Raw genomic sequence first — 15705 nt, forward strand, 5'->3', positions numbered from 1 at the left:
ATGCCATAAGCTCATAAATACTATAGTCAAATAAATAATAAAAGCTCTATTAGACCACGTAAAAATTGTTTTCCCTTAAAATCCTGAGTAGCAATACAAAGGAAAACGTCACTTGAAAACCAATCCAAAATTTTACGAGTTAAGTCTACCAAAGGCCATTGGTGACCAATCATTCAAATATCTTCGACCTCTTGGATAGTTGGATTATAAAACGTTTTTCCTTTGGTTATTTGGATTATAAAACTTTGTTTTAGCCTCAATTTTCAAAAAGGTTTTTCTTTACCTAGAAATGTATTTGGAATTTTCTGAGTCTAATTAATATTAGAGAAAGGGTATTATATATATATATATATATATATATATATATATATATATATCAATTTAAAGTAGTGTCATACATTTGAATGATCAATTAGTCTACTTAATCAAAATGGGAATCCAACTAAGATGGTATGTCATTGCTCACTACGAATATAAATCGACAAATATTAGATTAATAACTAATAATAATGGTGATAATATGAATTAGGTGACCGGTTGCATTGCAAAATCCAATCAAAGGCCACCCATCCATGTCTCCTTCATGGAAGTGGATCTGGCAGCAGAAAAATACAAGAAACTCGGCAATTAAATAAATGCAATTTTTTTTTAGTGGATATCTATTTTGTGGTTGCAAACTAGTGGATATCTATCTATCTCTCTGTTTTTTTTTTCTTTTTTCTATCTCTCTGTTTTATCGTGGTTGCATTACGATATTGCCACGTAGACGATGTACCACGAGTCTATAACTCTCACTTGTTAAAAATAAGGGAAGGTATGTATCAAATGAAACAATATTACATAAAAACAAGTACAGTTAGACTTAATTCATATGATTTTAAATTATGACAATGGTATGAGGGAATACACTTTTGTTTTTGTTATTTAGTAAAATTATTTGAAATATCTACAATCCATAGGCTGTAAATATCATGTTTTGCCAAATGGTTGTTGATAATATGTATAACGCTTGTCAGTTATATAAATATCAGCAGAGGATGAACTCTTATAAGTATGTTGTATCCTTTTTCTTGGTTATAAAACTATTCAAGTTTTTAGAAAAAACTACAATAATACTAGACAATATGTACGTACGGTAACACGTATGATATATGTTAAATGGCGTCCGCGGAAAGTTGGGTTTATGTCCCGAATTTGAAAAGGGTTTGGATTTGGAATCTCGTGGTTTTGACTTATACGTCTGCGTGAGAGATGATTCATCTTTCGTCAATCATCGTTGTTGGGGACAGGCCGATCCTGACGTTTTGAAAGTCTAAAGCATTACTAAACAAAATAGTTTTATTCATAATATTTGGTCATCATGCCTACTGGCCAATAAGGAGAGACACACGCACTTTAGTTTGAACCGATTTGACTCGGATCCGCATATTTATTTACTTGCATATTCTGTTATTCTTACAGGAAATTACATGGTCATCTAAAATACACAATTTTATGTTTAGTTTTTTATAGCCGCTGCCCGTTAGTAAACCGTTATATAAAAGTTCAAATTTCATACAATTACAGATTTTATGTAAATACAAAATTTCATATTTAGATTTCCATATCTGTGAGTAAACCATTATACAAAACTAGAAAGAAAAACATATTTCTACATGTGTATTAGTAACAAGCAATATTTTTGGGGTCAAATCTCTACGCTAGGTGTAACATATTGAACTCAGTTGATGGCACAATACTAAAAAAAACATAGACAAAACTGAATTCGGAGCACTTTTGTTGTTTATTCACTAAACTAAAAGCATTTTAATCAAATTAACATAAAACATTCAAAGGAAAATAAAAAATAGTAGAGGGCACGTGACCCGTTACCGTAGGCGTCCGTCCGCCCGTGATTGAACTTGTCAAACAATTTGAGCATGAAAAGCCCAAAATCATGTGCTGTATCGCATGGTAACTCATGCCTTCCGACTTTCTCAATTCGTTGAACTCAGCTTTTGTTTCAAAACGATAACTCAGGTTTAACCAAAAAAAGACTACAAGTCAATCCATCAATGCTATTTTGTAAAATGGTTTACTCAGGAGATAAAATCTGTATACCCAAAATACAACCTATCAGAAATTATCGTACTTACATTAGACATGTCGATTCCATATCGTTAATCTCCTAATATAATAATATATCATATTCGATGTTATTATACTGACTCAAAATATGAAATAAGTTACCAATGGCAATAACATGTCCATGAGAATAATGAAGATCTTTAACTAATTGCTATATGTGCTTTGCAAACTCTAATAAAACCGCATATCCAAGGGGCCAAATGTTTATCAAGTTTCTTATAATTTAGAAATATGTACCATCTGTATTTGCCTATGTTAGGTTTTCACAATAATATCAAAAATGGACTAGTTACTGTGAGACTATCCAAGAGTCCATCTACCCATGCATATAAAGCCACGTGCGATTCAACCAATTTATTTTCCCTCTTTTATTATCAGATAAGAAATGGTTACAGAATCACAAAAATAATTATTCTATTTTTTTTCTTTCAATTCATTGAATTGGTGAAAATACCACCATTATATTAATTTTCATAATCTATCCATTTAAGTAAAAAACTTAAAGTAATGAAGTCAACTGCAGTAAATTTTGTATGATTAAAAACAGACTAAATCAATTATAATGCTTTTACATTTAAGTTTTTTCCTTTATTTTTCATGAATTCACAAATTCTTTTGAAAAGGAAAAAAACATACTTAATTTTCCAAAAAAAAACAAACATTCTTTTGATCGCCATGAACATGCATTCACTTGGTGGATATCACGTTATAGTGGCAATGCAAGCAGAGAAGGAGGTGTTGTTGAACGCTCAAGGTTCTGCTTCTATCAGCGTTGCTCAGTTCCCTGGTATGTTTATTTAGAAGCTTTGTTTTGTCTGAGTCGATTTTCTTATTTGGAAACTGCCCTGTTTTGTGGTTGTGTTTATGCAGCCAAGAAGCCAACAAGGAAATGGGCTGCTTGGACGCATCAAGAGGAGGAATGTTTCTTCACTGCGCTTCGTCATGTTGGAAAGGTATCACCTCTTTGATGTTGAATGAGTTTTAGCCTCTTTCTTTTTTGGTTTTGTGTGAGTTACATTCTCTTTGTGTTGAATTTTGCAGAATTTTCTTAAGATTACTTCTCGTGTCCTAAGCAAAAACAAGGACCAGGTTGGTTGATACAACTTTGGGGGTTTGTTTCCTTTGCACTAGTGTTTGCTTTCAGAAGATTACTTCTTGTGATTTGCAGGTTAGGCATTACTATTATCGTCTAGTCAGGCGTATGAACAAGCTTTTGGGTCCGGAACTGAGTCTTGAACCCAAAGGACACTAATGCTGCAATGCTACGATGGTACATTTCTTTTCTTCTATGGATTATCATTAATAAATGATGAACATTACTCTCTGTGAAGTTTATCTACATATAACAAGCTGTATCAAGCTATGAGTACTTAAGTAGGTAAGGTCACAGTCGTTTAAGGGTTCTCTTTGCCTTAAAAAATCTTGTGTAGTATGAGAATGCATTATCATGTGTCTTGATCTTAAATTTATCATTAGGCTCTTCTGTCTAAAGTAGACATGCTTCATCATGTGCCTTGCAGGTGGTCGTTACTGGAAAAGCATAGCTGCAAAGCTTCAAAACTTCATCTCAAACCCCGGAGATTCAAGCTATTCTTAGAGGCCTTGGTTAGTTGGCAAATGAAAACTTTGCTTAAGTCAAATCCTATGTGTTCAAACTTTCTTTTCTGACAGACCCTTTTGCGTTAAGGAACACCAATTGCTGAAAGACAGTAGAAAGAGCATAAGTAAACGAGCTTGCCATGGAGAAACTTTCTCTTCCGTCTCCCTTGAAAACATCTCAAGTCATAGCAGGGAAAGAGGGTTGGATAACCGCCCGTTGAAAATGATTCTTTGCGACAGCCAAAATGTTAAAAAGCTAGGGCCGGGAAGATCATCTACCAAACATGGTGATAGCTTAGGTGTTATAGATAGTGAATGTGTGGATCCACCCGCCACTGAGGGTTCACATTGCCTCCTTCGAGATGTCTCGTTTGCCTCTGACTCTTTTGATGCTGCAATTGCTGCTCATATACTAAGACACCAGAACAAGCCGCCAAGTGTTCTGCTACAGGTTCCCTCTGGCTCTTCATCTATTTGGGGATGATGAAGATACACGTGATGCCTTCTCCTTCCAAAAGAATCGTCTTGCAGGCTCCTCCAAGTTGGCTAATGTTGCTTCTCCAGGAGGTGGAGAGCTGATGTAGCGGAAGCTACGATAACACAATGAATCCTATTTAGTCTGAGAATACCTAGGATCAAAGTCTTCTTGATTCGTTGAGAACTTTCGAGTTCTAGCCGTAACAAGGAAATAAAGGGTTTCAAACCTCTCTTTTATAAAATATCAATATCAATTAATCTGCATACAACTCTAGGCATAGACGCCTATTTATATGAAAACCAAATAACTTTAAAACTATTAAAAATACTTAAGATAATTATAACTAATTAAGATAAACACCAGAATAAATAATAATCTAGATAATTAAGATATTTGGATATATCCAAATATCTCTCTCCATCATTCTCTCCGGGTTGGAAAGATTCGTCCTCGAATCTTAACCGTGGTCTTCAACTCCAAAATCTTCAAGGCTTAAGAACTTCACATAAAATCCTATTCTTTTGCGACTCTTCCACACATAATATGCTTCAAATAAAAGAACATAATTTATTGCCACCATCATCTTAATCTTCAAATCAACCGTAGTATGACACATCACAAGAAATTGAAATTTTGTCTTCACGTGCTCATTAGTATAAGAAGACAAAACCTCCACTATCTCCATGCTTCTCACGAACTCTCCTTTAATTTGGTTGAATTGGCTGCACACTTGGACGTCGTGTCTTAATATCACGTTTTGACTCTGATCCACGATCACGTCCCTTGACAATTGATCATTGATGAAGTTTATTTTATCTTCCTTGTAGATATCATAAACTGGATCACCAACAATAACTATGTAACTGATTTCTTCACTTTCCACGAACAAATTTTCCATGATTCCAGAATCGAGTTTTGATTAAGAAACCAAAACAGCGGCTCTGATACCAACTGATGTAGCGGAAGCTACGATAACACAATGAATCCTATTTAGTCTGAGAATACCTAGGATCAAAGTCTTCTTGATTCGTTGAGAACTTTCGAGTTCTAGCCGTAACAAGGAAATAAAGGGTTTCAAACCTCTCTTTTATAAAATATCAATATCAATTAATCTGCATACAACTCTAGGCATAGACGCCTATTTATATGAAAACCAAATAACTTTAAAACTATTAAAAATACTTAAGATAATTATAACTAATTAAGATAAACACCAGAATAAATAATAATCTAGATAATTAAGATATTTGGATATATCCAAATATCTCTCTCCATCAAGAGCCTTCTCATTTAGTGGAGGTAAACTATGTTAATCACAAAGTACTTATATGATGATTTTACAGTGGTTTATGAGTCAATACTTTTGTAACTTTCTCTTATTAGGCTACATCTGGCGATTAGGGGCCTTGTAACCTTCCTGATCAACAGAGAGATCCAATGGAAAGACCCTTTGTGGGTTTGCAGATGTATAAAATTGGGTAAATATCTATATGACTCAGCTTCTTATTGTATCAAAATGAAAAAGAATATATATATATATATTCAAAGACGGTTGTTCTACTCTTTGCAGCTGGACTCATTAGGACCAATGGATCTAGACATTAGATCTTCAAAGCATACTGAAGATTTAAACCTCAATAAGAGCCTCGATGGTTTGAGGCGTCTGATAGCGACGAGCCTTGATGCGTTTCGAAACTGTTCGCTTTTTGGGTTTGACAGCAAGAAGGATACGTCTAACATGGTCTGAAATGGAGCCAAAGTAGAAAAAACATGGGGTCAAAATGTTGATAATTGAGAAAGAAAGTGTCTCTTGCCTTTAAATACAAGAAACTTAATCATAACTAATACAAAAATCTGATGTAAACTTTCAACTCTTTTCTTTTCCCACACATTCAATTCTGTGTTGATACATGTTTCTATGTGTTATTTACATGACATGATTAGTTGGTTATGCCGTTTTCATTTCTTATGTTTCCTTTGTAAATAGAAGTAATGGAAGAGCAAACTAACATGAAAATAGAAACCCAAAAACGTTTGGACATTGATGGTTTAGTGTTATTACAGACAATGAGAAAAATGAACCGGAAACAAAAACCGTTTACACACATCCACTTTTGTATTAGTAATAAGCAAATGAGTTCTCGTGTTACTTCATGTTCAAAATCTTTTAGTTGCTACTAGGACACTAGTTCATTTTCTTAGGTCAAGTTTTCATCTATTCTTGTAATCAGAAATCGAGTTATGTTGACTTTCTGAATCCTGGAGAACTTGCTTCATAAGATAAGACCATTAGTGATTCTAGATATTAAGTGAAAAATCAAAAATCTTCCTTTTAGTGCTAAAGGTCTACAAGATCTGGCAAAGAAAAGAAACATATCTACAAAAGTAAATAATCTCATAGAGATATGAGATAACCATGCATGATTACCCCTAAATCATAAGTACATTTGAAAATATATATTTTTTCAAACAGGCATCGTAATGCAATCAAAACAACGAATGTCTACATCTCTCTTTCACCTACTAGTCAAAAATCTTAGACTGATCTTGACTAAGATCACGTGGGTCGGGCTTTTATAGGTCGTACTGAACTTCCTACGCTGCGTCAGTCTATGTTACTCCACTATCATTTCCTTTTCTATGGCTGGAAAATTTCAGTATACTCTGAACTTGCAGCCGCACTAAATGATGTGTAAGCGTGTGATAAAAACAGTTCTGCAGAGTACTTTCTTAACGTCCATTAGCAGAGAGTAATATTATCGCTTAGCTGCTTTTATCCATGTCAGCATCACTTCGGTTGTCTTATAAAAAACAGTCATTGAGTGTGATTTGATTTCCTTAATCCTAACCTCGATTAATAGAGTGATGTTATCACTTACTTTGCTTTTTGGTCGACATCACTTAAGACTGACTTTTATATAAGGTGAATGCGTGTAAAAAAACAGTGATTGAGAATAACTTCTTAACCTCAATTAATCTCGAAATGTGGTGATCCGCTTGATAAAAACGATACAGAAAATTAATATGGTTCACTGAAGGCTATATCCACAGACCAAAAAATATTATTGCAAGTGATATCAGATAATTAAAAAATCACAATATATATAAGAGTATTGTACGTTATAAAACCATATCATTAATGGACTTGAGGTCTTAGGCCAAATAAACATAGTTGATGCTATCAGATCAGATTCAAGGTATATCGTATTGTTATTGAAGTCATTAATATGTATATGCATGGATGTTGTAGATGCAGATATATGAACAAAATTGCATATTTTCAACCCTTAAAATATGCTCATTAGTGTGGTTTTACCCAGTATCTAACAAAAAAAAAAAACCAATAATCAAAATATAAAGTAGAAGAAAGAAAGAAAAAAAAAAACAAGTATCTCAGTGAGAAACTATGAAAACTTATCCAGAACTTCCTTTAGCCACATTTCTCATTTTGAGTATTTTTTTTTCAATTAAACTTTAATTATTTCATATAAGTCTAATAATAATACATTACATTTGAGAAACTGTAATTGAGTTTCTCAGCTATGGGTCTGCTCTTATGAGTGCATGTTCATATGACTTTTGGATTTCTTTCATGTATTTTATTATATATATTTATGCTTTAAGTTCAAGATGATTAGTCTAGTGGGTTATAGTAATATTGTTGTGCATAATCCAAATTCAAACCTTCATGTGATATTCTGATTATTAAAAATCCAAGGTAAAATTTGATACTTTTCACATGTCATAATCCAAATGGGTAGTCAGTATCAACCCGATTTAGTGTATTACTGACAAGTATTTTATCGACAAGTGACAATAACGGTTTACTAAATCAGTAAGAAGAAATTTAAGCAAAAGAACATCTACGAGTCTATACATTGTTTTCATTTAAAACTATTTATAGAAGGAAAATTCATATCTAGCTACTGGGTAAAGGAAGTTCTGTACAAGTTTTCATAAAGAAAAGGACAAGAATATAGTCAAAGAATATCACCTAGTTAAAAAAAAAGATGTGTTACATCACCTAGCAGAAGAGACGCAGTCTGCGACTCCAAATTTGATGATGTGTTACATTATGAAGCAGAGAAATATCTATCTTTAGGATACAAGACAGTGTCTATTTTTGTTTTCATTCAGTGATATATTTAACATAGAAACATTTATATAATATAAATCCTCAACTTTAAAACAACGAAATTAGTTTTTTAAAATACAAAAGGCCAGAAATTTTCCACGTTTCATCTATTTCAAGTATTTCAGGGCTTCAGGCAGGTATGTTATTTTAGAAGAAAATAGCATTGGTTTCCCTTGGGTTTTGTTGACCAATTATTCAATTTTCCAAGACTACATTTTTAATTAATCTGGAGTATCCTGGTTGTATGAAAGAGTTTGCATTAATTTTCAAATAAAAATACATTCCACTGACCATTTTTTCGGATTTTCAAATGTCTGTAAACAATCTGAGCTATATCTGCATAGTCACACAATAAAGTGTATTAAGGAGCTTTCAAATCCTACATTGCTTAGCAATCTAAATTTCGTCTGCAAGTATACAACCATCATGTGGTTAAAAAGAATCTTGATTTACGAGAGTAATGCAAAACAACCCTCACTTTATTAAAATATTGCAACACATTATAATTGTTAACCGAAATATTATATAGAAAAAGCACTGCAACCACATCAAATATTAGGCATTGTACGATCATGGTGGTTGTGGTAATCTGCAACCATATTATGTTATGATGGCCACAATCACCGCGACGACTATACAAAGGCTATGACAATGGTTGTTGGTGACAACTGCAGTGATGGTGGTAAGGATGTAAAATACTAGAAGAGAATTTTTACTAATCATTTTAATGTGATTTTTTGTTTGGAATTTAAATTTATGAATTGGGGCATTTGGTGATTTATTTCATGATCTAATGTGTATTCATGGATTCTATTTTGCCTTCTCATAACATTATATTTTTGAAAAAATTATACTCAAAACAAACTTCGCTTTCTATTACGGTATCATATATTTCTACATATGCAGAGTTACTTTGTAACAAATGTTAAGACATGGAGAGTAGGATTGTATGTTTTCATGATTCAAAGGTTATCCTTGCAATACGTGACTAAAGATTTGTTTTGGAAATTCCCGATTCAAGATCAACCGTTACCAATACATACAAGTACAACAGTTCCAGTTTATACCTTGCAAGTATTGTTTTCTCAGCTTTCAAAAAAAAGTATTGTTTTCTCTATAAGATAGAGTGTCTTGCTTAAACGTAACTCAGATCTGATCATCATATACAACTGCTTAAAACTAGATGTGTTAGCCATATTTATTTAATTCATCTCAGATTAATAGAACGTAAACTGAAGTTACACTTGTAATCACGAATTCAAAGCAACCAAACAAAAATTTACAACCAATATTCAAAAGCTACACACTGAAATCAATAAAACAAACACACAATTTTAACCTTTGCATTTTATGTAGCACATTGATATGCATATATATTATTTTAAAAATATCAAGATGAGAATACAGGATAACAAATAAAAAAACAGTTTACCATGCATTATGCGACTTGGAATTAAGATGGTAACATAATAACTATACGTTTAGAGCAATCAAGAGGCGTTGCGGTCGCTGTTGTTGTCGCGCCAGCAGATTAACATAGCGATACAACGGCGAATGATATAAAACTTGGTTCTTTGTTTCTTCACGACATGGCTGCACTTTTGCCCAAAAGTTTTGCAAGTCTGGCACGTGCTATTCTCCTCTGGTTCCATTGATTGGTTTCCTCTCTTAGTGAGTCCGATACTGTGTACAAACCAAGAAAAAGTGCAAGAAATGGAAGAGTTTGCTTATAGGCTTTGAATTTGTAGAAGAGAGGCAAAGATGGGGTTTAGTTAATATAGTCCTCAAGTGGAGGAGACAAGCATTATAAAAGACGCAAAAAATATCCTAGTAATTGTCCAAGCCGACCATACGCCGTGAATATTTACTTTGTTTGTGTTTGCATAATATTAAAAAACTATTTGAATTTATATATTTAAAACAAAGGCCTCTCTGACACCAAAATATTGGAGAATTTTAAGTTTTGATGTGAGCGTTAACTAAACAATATTTTAATTTTTTGTTTTTTACAAATTTTCTTAAAAACATTTTTACCATAATAACCCATTGAGATATCTCTTTAAATACTCATGAAGTGTTGCACAAAAAAAAACTCATGAAATAGATTTACTATGCAAAGTAAACCATGTAGGACTATGAAGAAAAACAAAACAAAACAAAACACTGACACTGTTGAAGAAAAAGAGTTACACTGTTATGTTATGTCGCTAGGAAAGAAACAAAACAGAGTGTTGCACAGTGAAATCAAAATTAAAAATTTATTTTCTATTTTGGTCGAACTCTAATGTAAGATCAATATATGAGCTACGTAGTGGTTGAGGCAGTACCGCATTGGCATGCACCTGAACCTGAGTGGTCGTCCGTGTAAGCCGCGCCCTACCATCCCTGTACGTAAGAACTGTCGTATTCTTTGCAATTTATTGGGTTCGTACTATATATTTACCTTTAATTTACACGCTTATCTGAAAAAAAGCTACGTATCAAATTTAAATCCACTCATCTCTATTTGTTTGTATTAGAATGAAAGCGGCGGATGTTATGTTGAACAGTTGCTAGTATGGAACCTGCGCCAAGTGTATATATATACTACTATAGGATGAACATGTGAAAACGTGCTACAAAACAACTCAAATGTTCTTCACTCCAAAGTTTTTTTGTAAATATAAAATCACTCAAAGAACTTGCTACAGAATATAAACATATATTGGCAGAGAGATCTAGAGAGAGAAAAAGAGAGCGAGAAAAAGAGAGCGAGTAAGAGTTGAAGTCCGCCATGGCGTCCGGTGGCGCGTCCGAGCGCGTACCGGCGCCGATGGCCCTCTTCTTTGTTGTTCCGTCCAAGTCTTCGAGAGTGTAGTCCGATCTGACGATTCCCTCCGACATGCGCGCGGATCTGGGTTAGGGTTTTGCTTCCGGAAGTCTTCGGTTCTCTGCAACTCTTCTTCCTCTGGATTCGCGGCGAGGAGAGAAGACAGTCAGATCGTCATTTCAGCGGTTTTTGTTCCGGGTTGTAGAGGCTTACACAGCTCTTACATCGCCGATAAAGTTCACGGGTTGTGGAGGCTTCTTTAGCTCTGTGGCGCCGTTCAAGTTCCCGGAGCGTGGAGGCTAATACAGCTCCAGTGCTGTCGGCTTTCGCTGGCTCTTGGTATCCTAGGTTCGATTTAGGGTTTTATTTTTGTTTGTGTGTTGTCGGGGTTTGTTCTGATGGAGGAGCTCTCGTCGGAGGACGATTGATGCTCTCTGGTGGCTTGTGCGGTTCAAGTGGTTGTCTGCTTTCTTTAATCGGACGAGATCTCGATGGGATCGATGCATCTCTCCGGATTTAAGATTTAGCGTTGAAGAAAGGTGATGGTTTTGACGGAGGCTCTGTTGTCTTCTGAGCTCCGTCGTTACGAGTTTTGCGGCGAGGCGGACCCGGCGATGTATCCAAGCGGTGACGGTCGAGTTGAGACGGAAGCGATACGTGTCGCTCTGACGGCTCTGATCTCTACACGTATCCGGTCTCCTCGACGAGTGTACCGGCCGAAGTCGTCGGGTTTTCTCCTGGTTCGGGTTTGGGTCGCAGGCCCATTATTTGTTCTTGGTTGGCCTGTAGGCTTTTATTGTTCACTTTCGGATTAGTAGTTTTTGGGCTTCGGCCTTGTATTTGGGCTTCGCCCTTCTTCATCAATATTAAAAACATTGACGGAAAAAAAAAAAAAAATATAAACATATATTGGCATACTTATCTCAAATGGTTGAATATATATATATAAAAATAAACTATGAATCAAACTGCCAATCAATAAATAGATAGTGTTAGTCATATAATACAGGAACATGTATAATGTATTGAGAAATATCCTAAAATACGATACACCTTTAACGATGTTTTATAACGGTCTACAAGAAAATATACTCGTTCTGTTTGGTTTACATAACATTAATAAAACATTATCAGAATGTAACCATCGATCTGATCTTATGGGACAGTTGGAATTCTTATACGAAGGCACCAGAAACAAAATTGAAAACACTATTCCTCATAATATCAACAAACCCCTTTTATAACAAAAGTATATTTTTGTATACACAATAGAAGAAAGCCAGTATCACCATATGAGCTAGACAAGCAAATCAGCATAAGCATTGAGTCCATGACTGTTCATGTTCTGCTTAAGCCTATACAGCGCTCTGCTCTCTAGCTGCCTTACCCTCTCCTTGGACAGTCCATAAATCTCTCCAATCTCAGACAACGATCTCTGTTTCCCACCATCAATCCCAAACCTCAGCTTGATGATCTTCCTCTCCTTGGGACTCAGTACATTGAGTAGATTCCTTACATGGTTCCTCATCATCTGCTTCCCTACGCTCATGTCCGGTGTCTCAATCCCACTGTCTGGTGTCACTTCCTGTAGATGGATTATTAAAGGTTATTACCATGTTTTGCTAGGGGTGGGAAGAAAAAAACAAACCGAACTAGCCAAACCCAAACCGACCCAAACCAAACCAAAATATATGTCAACCATTCTGTTAAAGATTTTATCAATCCAAAGAGTTCGGTTTGGTTCGTTTGACTTTAGTTAAAATTTTCTTAGACCCAACAAACCGAACCGAACCTGAACCGAACTAGAATTTAAACCGGTACAATCCCACTGTCTAGTGTTACTTCATGTAAAGGGGTTACCTGAAAGGTGATGTCTTGATCAGACCAAATGGGCTGTTGCATTGAAAGAGGTGTTCTAGTATTGTAAAGAAGCTTATCAAGCTTCTCTGTTGAAACACCAACGTGTCCTGCGAGTTCTTCTTTGCTTGGCAGGTAGTTCCCTTCTTGCACGCACGTCTTTCTTGCTTCGGATACTTTTCCCAGTAGCATGTACACGTTCTCCTGTAACAACATGAGTAAGTTTCTTTCTAGTAGATAATGTTGGAGATCTCATTAGCGAGTTTAGATAAATGTTACCGGCAAACGTATTGTCCTAGAGTTTTGAAATATAGACTTTCTTATGGATTGACGAATCCACCAGTATGCGTAGGTAGCGAATCTGCAACCTGACTGGGGTTTGAACTTCTCTACACTCTTCATTAGCCCCATGCTTCCTTCCTAAGAACCACCATAAGAAAATAGACTTCAAGTTACATCACTCTGTTGCATACTGATCAGACTAGGGCTATGATTTTGAACTAAACCGAAACAAAATTTTGGTAAGTTCGGTTCGGTAGGTTTTTTGGTTCAGTTTCGCAACCGGTTACTTCGGTTTTCTTTAAAAAAGAAAAATTATAACTAAACCATACCCAAAACCCGAACCAAATTGCAAAACGAACTAACTAAATTTCAAACCGAACTTATCCAAAATTTTAACAAATTCAACCAAAATATAACCGAAATCAAAAACTTCCGTAGGATTTTCAAAAACCGAACTAATCGAATACCGAACCGAACTTTATTTCAGATAAATTCAGTAAGATTTATGTTGAACCGAACTATCCGAACCCACATATGCCTACTAGATAAGACATAGTTAGAGTTCAAAACAATGTGTTAGTTTGAAAGCTAACCTGCAATAAGTCCTGAAAGTTGAGTCCACGGTTCTGATACTGTTTAGCAATATGGACCACCAGACGCAAGTTTGCAGTAATCAGCTTCTCCCTGCTGCTTCTACCGCGGTGGATTTCAGATTTCAAGACAGGTCCACTTATCCCCAAAGCTTCAGCCCATTCAGCTATTGTTGGTTCACATCCATTTTGAGATTCAAGCTTAGTCTTCACCTTCTCCAACTTAATCAAATTCTGATTATCATCAAGAAGTTAGTTAGCATCAGGGAAAGTAAGTCTCCAAGGGGAAGCTCAAAGAAGCACACCTGTATATGTGTTATGAGCTCAGCTTCCTCTTTAGCAGTAAGTAGCTGTTTCGTCTCAGGTCCCCACAAGAAGAGCTGGAGCGCATCATCGTTATCAAACCCTTGTCTCATCTTCTTCTTGGCATTGACTTTCTGAGGAATGTAACTACTCTCATTGTCTAAACCGTTTGGTTTCGGAGCTCTTCTGTTTCTCCCTCGTCTCTCTAGTAGCTTCTTCGATCTAACGATTGTTCCCTCTTCTAAGGACATGGAAGAGCTACAACAAAAGAAAACATTAAATGTTATTGACATGATTTGATGAGATAGACAAAAACAAGGGTAAAGAAGCAAACCTAGTGGGTGGAGCTGCTGTTTCAGAGTCTTCAGCTAACAATGCAGCTTGTTTAGAAGCTGATAAAGCCTTGTGAGCTAGTGCAACCACATCACAAAGCTCCGCATCTGGTAAGGGAGATACAACTGTTGGCAAATGCTTCTCAGCTGTTACAGGAGATATCAACCTGCAAACAGGAGAGGTAACATCATTAAGCAAACTCACAACTCAAGCTCAAAAGATTGAATGAAAGGAAGAGAGAGATTACAAGTTCCATAAACCAGCAGATTGAAGCAGTTGCTGTTCGAATTTCTCATCTTCTCGAGATGAGACTAACCCATCAAACTGTCTTCTCTCCAGAGTCAACTTAAAAGAGCAAAAGGAGCCAAAGATGAGTTTTTTTTTTATCACTAGAGATGACAATAAATGATATCGAACCTGCTGAGATGTCCTGTCTTCTCTTAAGGAGTGTGAGAGAGGAGGAGGTCTAGACTCTTCCCGTGGCTCCTGTGAGAGAACAGACGCAGGGAAATGTCGAGATAGAGAAGCGAGATGACGTGAGTTTATAACAGGTGTTGTTGTTTGCTCATGAAGCATCACCACTGCAACAACAACAAAAAAAAGAAGAGAATATAACAATTTTTAAAATTAAAAAAAAAAAACAAATCAGAACAGACTATAACACAAAAGAAACTCTTGTCGGAAGGAAAACACAGAAACATTGTGAACAGTAGTTATGTCTTGTCTGAATAATATCAGAGTTCCAAAGAAGAAGAAGAAGAAGAATGCGAAGAAGCAAAAGCACAGGTAAGAGAAAGAACCAGAGGAAGGAGAAGAGAAGCCGTTCTTGAGATGTGTCTTTGTCGGAAACGAAGGAGATGAAGAAACCAAGTTCTTCGTCGTAGCTTCCATTGCAAGAAAAATCACAAGTACTGCTTTTTTTTTTTTTTTGTGAATGGCTAAGGAAGACGGAGGCTACTCATGACGAGCAGATAAGGCAATCAGCTCGCGATATCCTCAGCGCTGCCATGGAAGTGTGGTCTCAGACCCACCTAGGCCAGATTTTTTTCTTCTCTACTTAAAAATCATATTGGGCCCGTTACTGGGTTTAGAATAGGCCCACTATAATGAAAAAGCCCAAATATTTAAATGTTAATTATTTCCAATTCCAGAGGGAAGTGGTCAACGTCAGAAAGTAAGAGTGGTGACCACT

General features: G+C 35.6%; 2 protein-coding genes across 2 annotated transcripts; both read right to left on the reverse strand.

Annotated features, from left to right (window-relative positions):
- Positions 1-6183: 6183 nt before the first annotated feature.
- LOC106394083 (small polypeptide DEVIL 16-like) lies at positions 6184-10174 on the reverse strand. The gene has a single exon (XM_048755087.1). The coding sequence runs from the start codon at positions 9989-9991 to the stop codon at positions 9830-9832; it is 162 nt and encodes a 53-aa protein (XP_048611044.1). The 5' UTR covers positions 9992-10174; the 3' UTR covers positions 6184-9829.
- A 2174-nt stretch (positions 10175-12348) lies between these two features.
- On the reverse strand, positions 12349-15556 carry LOC125585653 (RNA polymerase sigma factor sigF, chloroplastic-like). The gene is made up of 9 exons (XM_048755088.1): positions 15314-15556; positions 14931-15094; positions 14761-14858; positions 14515-14679; positions 14183-14438; positions 13881-14111; positions 13285-13425; positions 13009-13209; positions 12349-12733 (listed from the first exon to the last, which is right to left on the reverse strand). The coding sequence occupies exons 1-9, from the start codon at positions 15402-15404 to the stop codon at positions 12446-12448; spliced, it is 1635 nt and encodes a 544-aa protein (XP_048611045.1). The 5' UTR covers positions 15405-15556; the 3' UTR covers positions 12349-12445.
- Between the last annotated feature and the right edge of the window lie 149 nt (positions 15557-15705).

Source organism: Brassica napus, chromosome C4 (genome assembly GCF_020379485.1).
Source record: "Brassica napus cultivar Da-Ae chromosome C4, Da-Ae, whole genome shotgun sequence".
Classification (NCBI taxonomy): Eukaryota; Viridiplantae; Streptophyta; class Magnoliopsida; order Brassicales; family Brassicaceae; genus Brassica; species Brassica napus.

Bases quoted from the DNA above. Each gene is read 5' to 3' on its own strand.
- LOC125585653 (XM_048755088.1), bottom strand. From the start codon at position 15,404: ATGGAAGCTACGACGAAGAACTTGGTTTCTTCATCTCCTTCGTTTCCG. The intron at 13,426-13,880 runs GTTAGCTTTCAA...GGTGGTTCTTAG, and splicing joins ACTTTCAGGACTTATTGCAG to GAAGGAAGCATGGGGCTAAT. The intron at 13,210-13,284 runs GTAACATTTATC...ATGTTGTTACAG, and splicing joins CTAGGACAATACGTTTGCCG to GAGAACGTGTACATGCTACT.
- LOC106394083 (XM_048755087.1), bottom strand. From the start codon at position 9,991: ATGGAACCAGAGGAGAATAGCACGTGCCAGACTTGCAAAACTTTTGGG.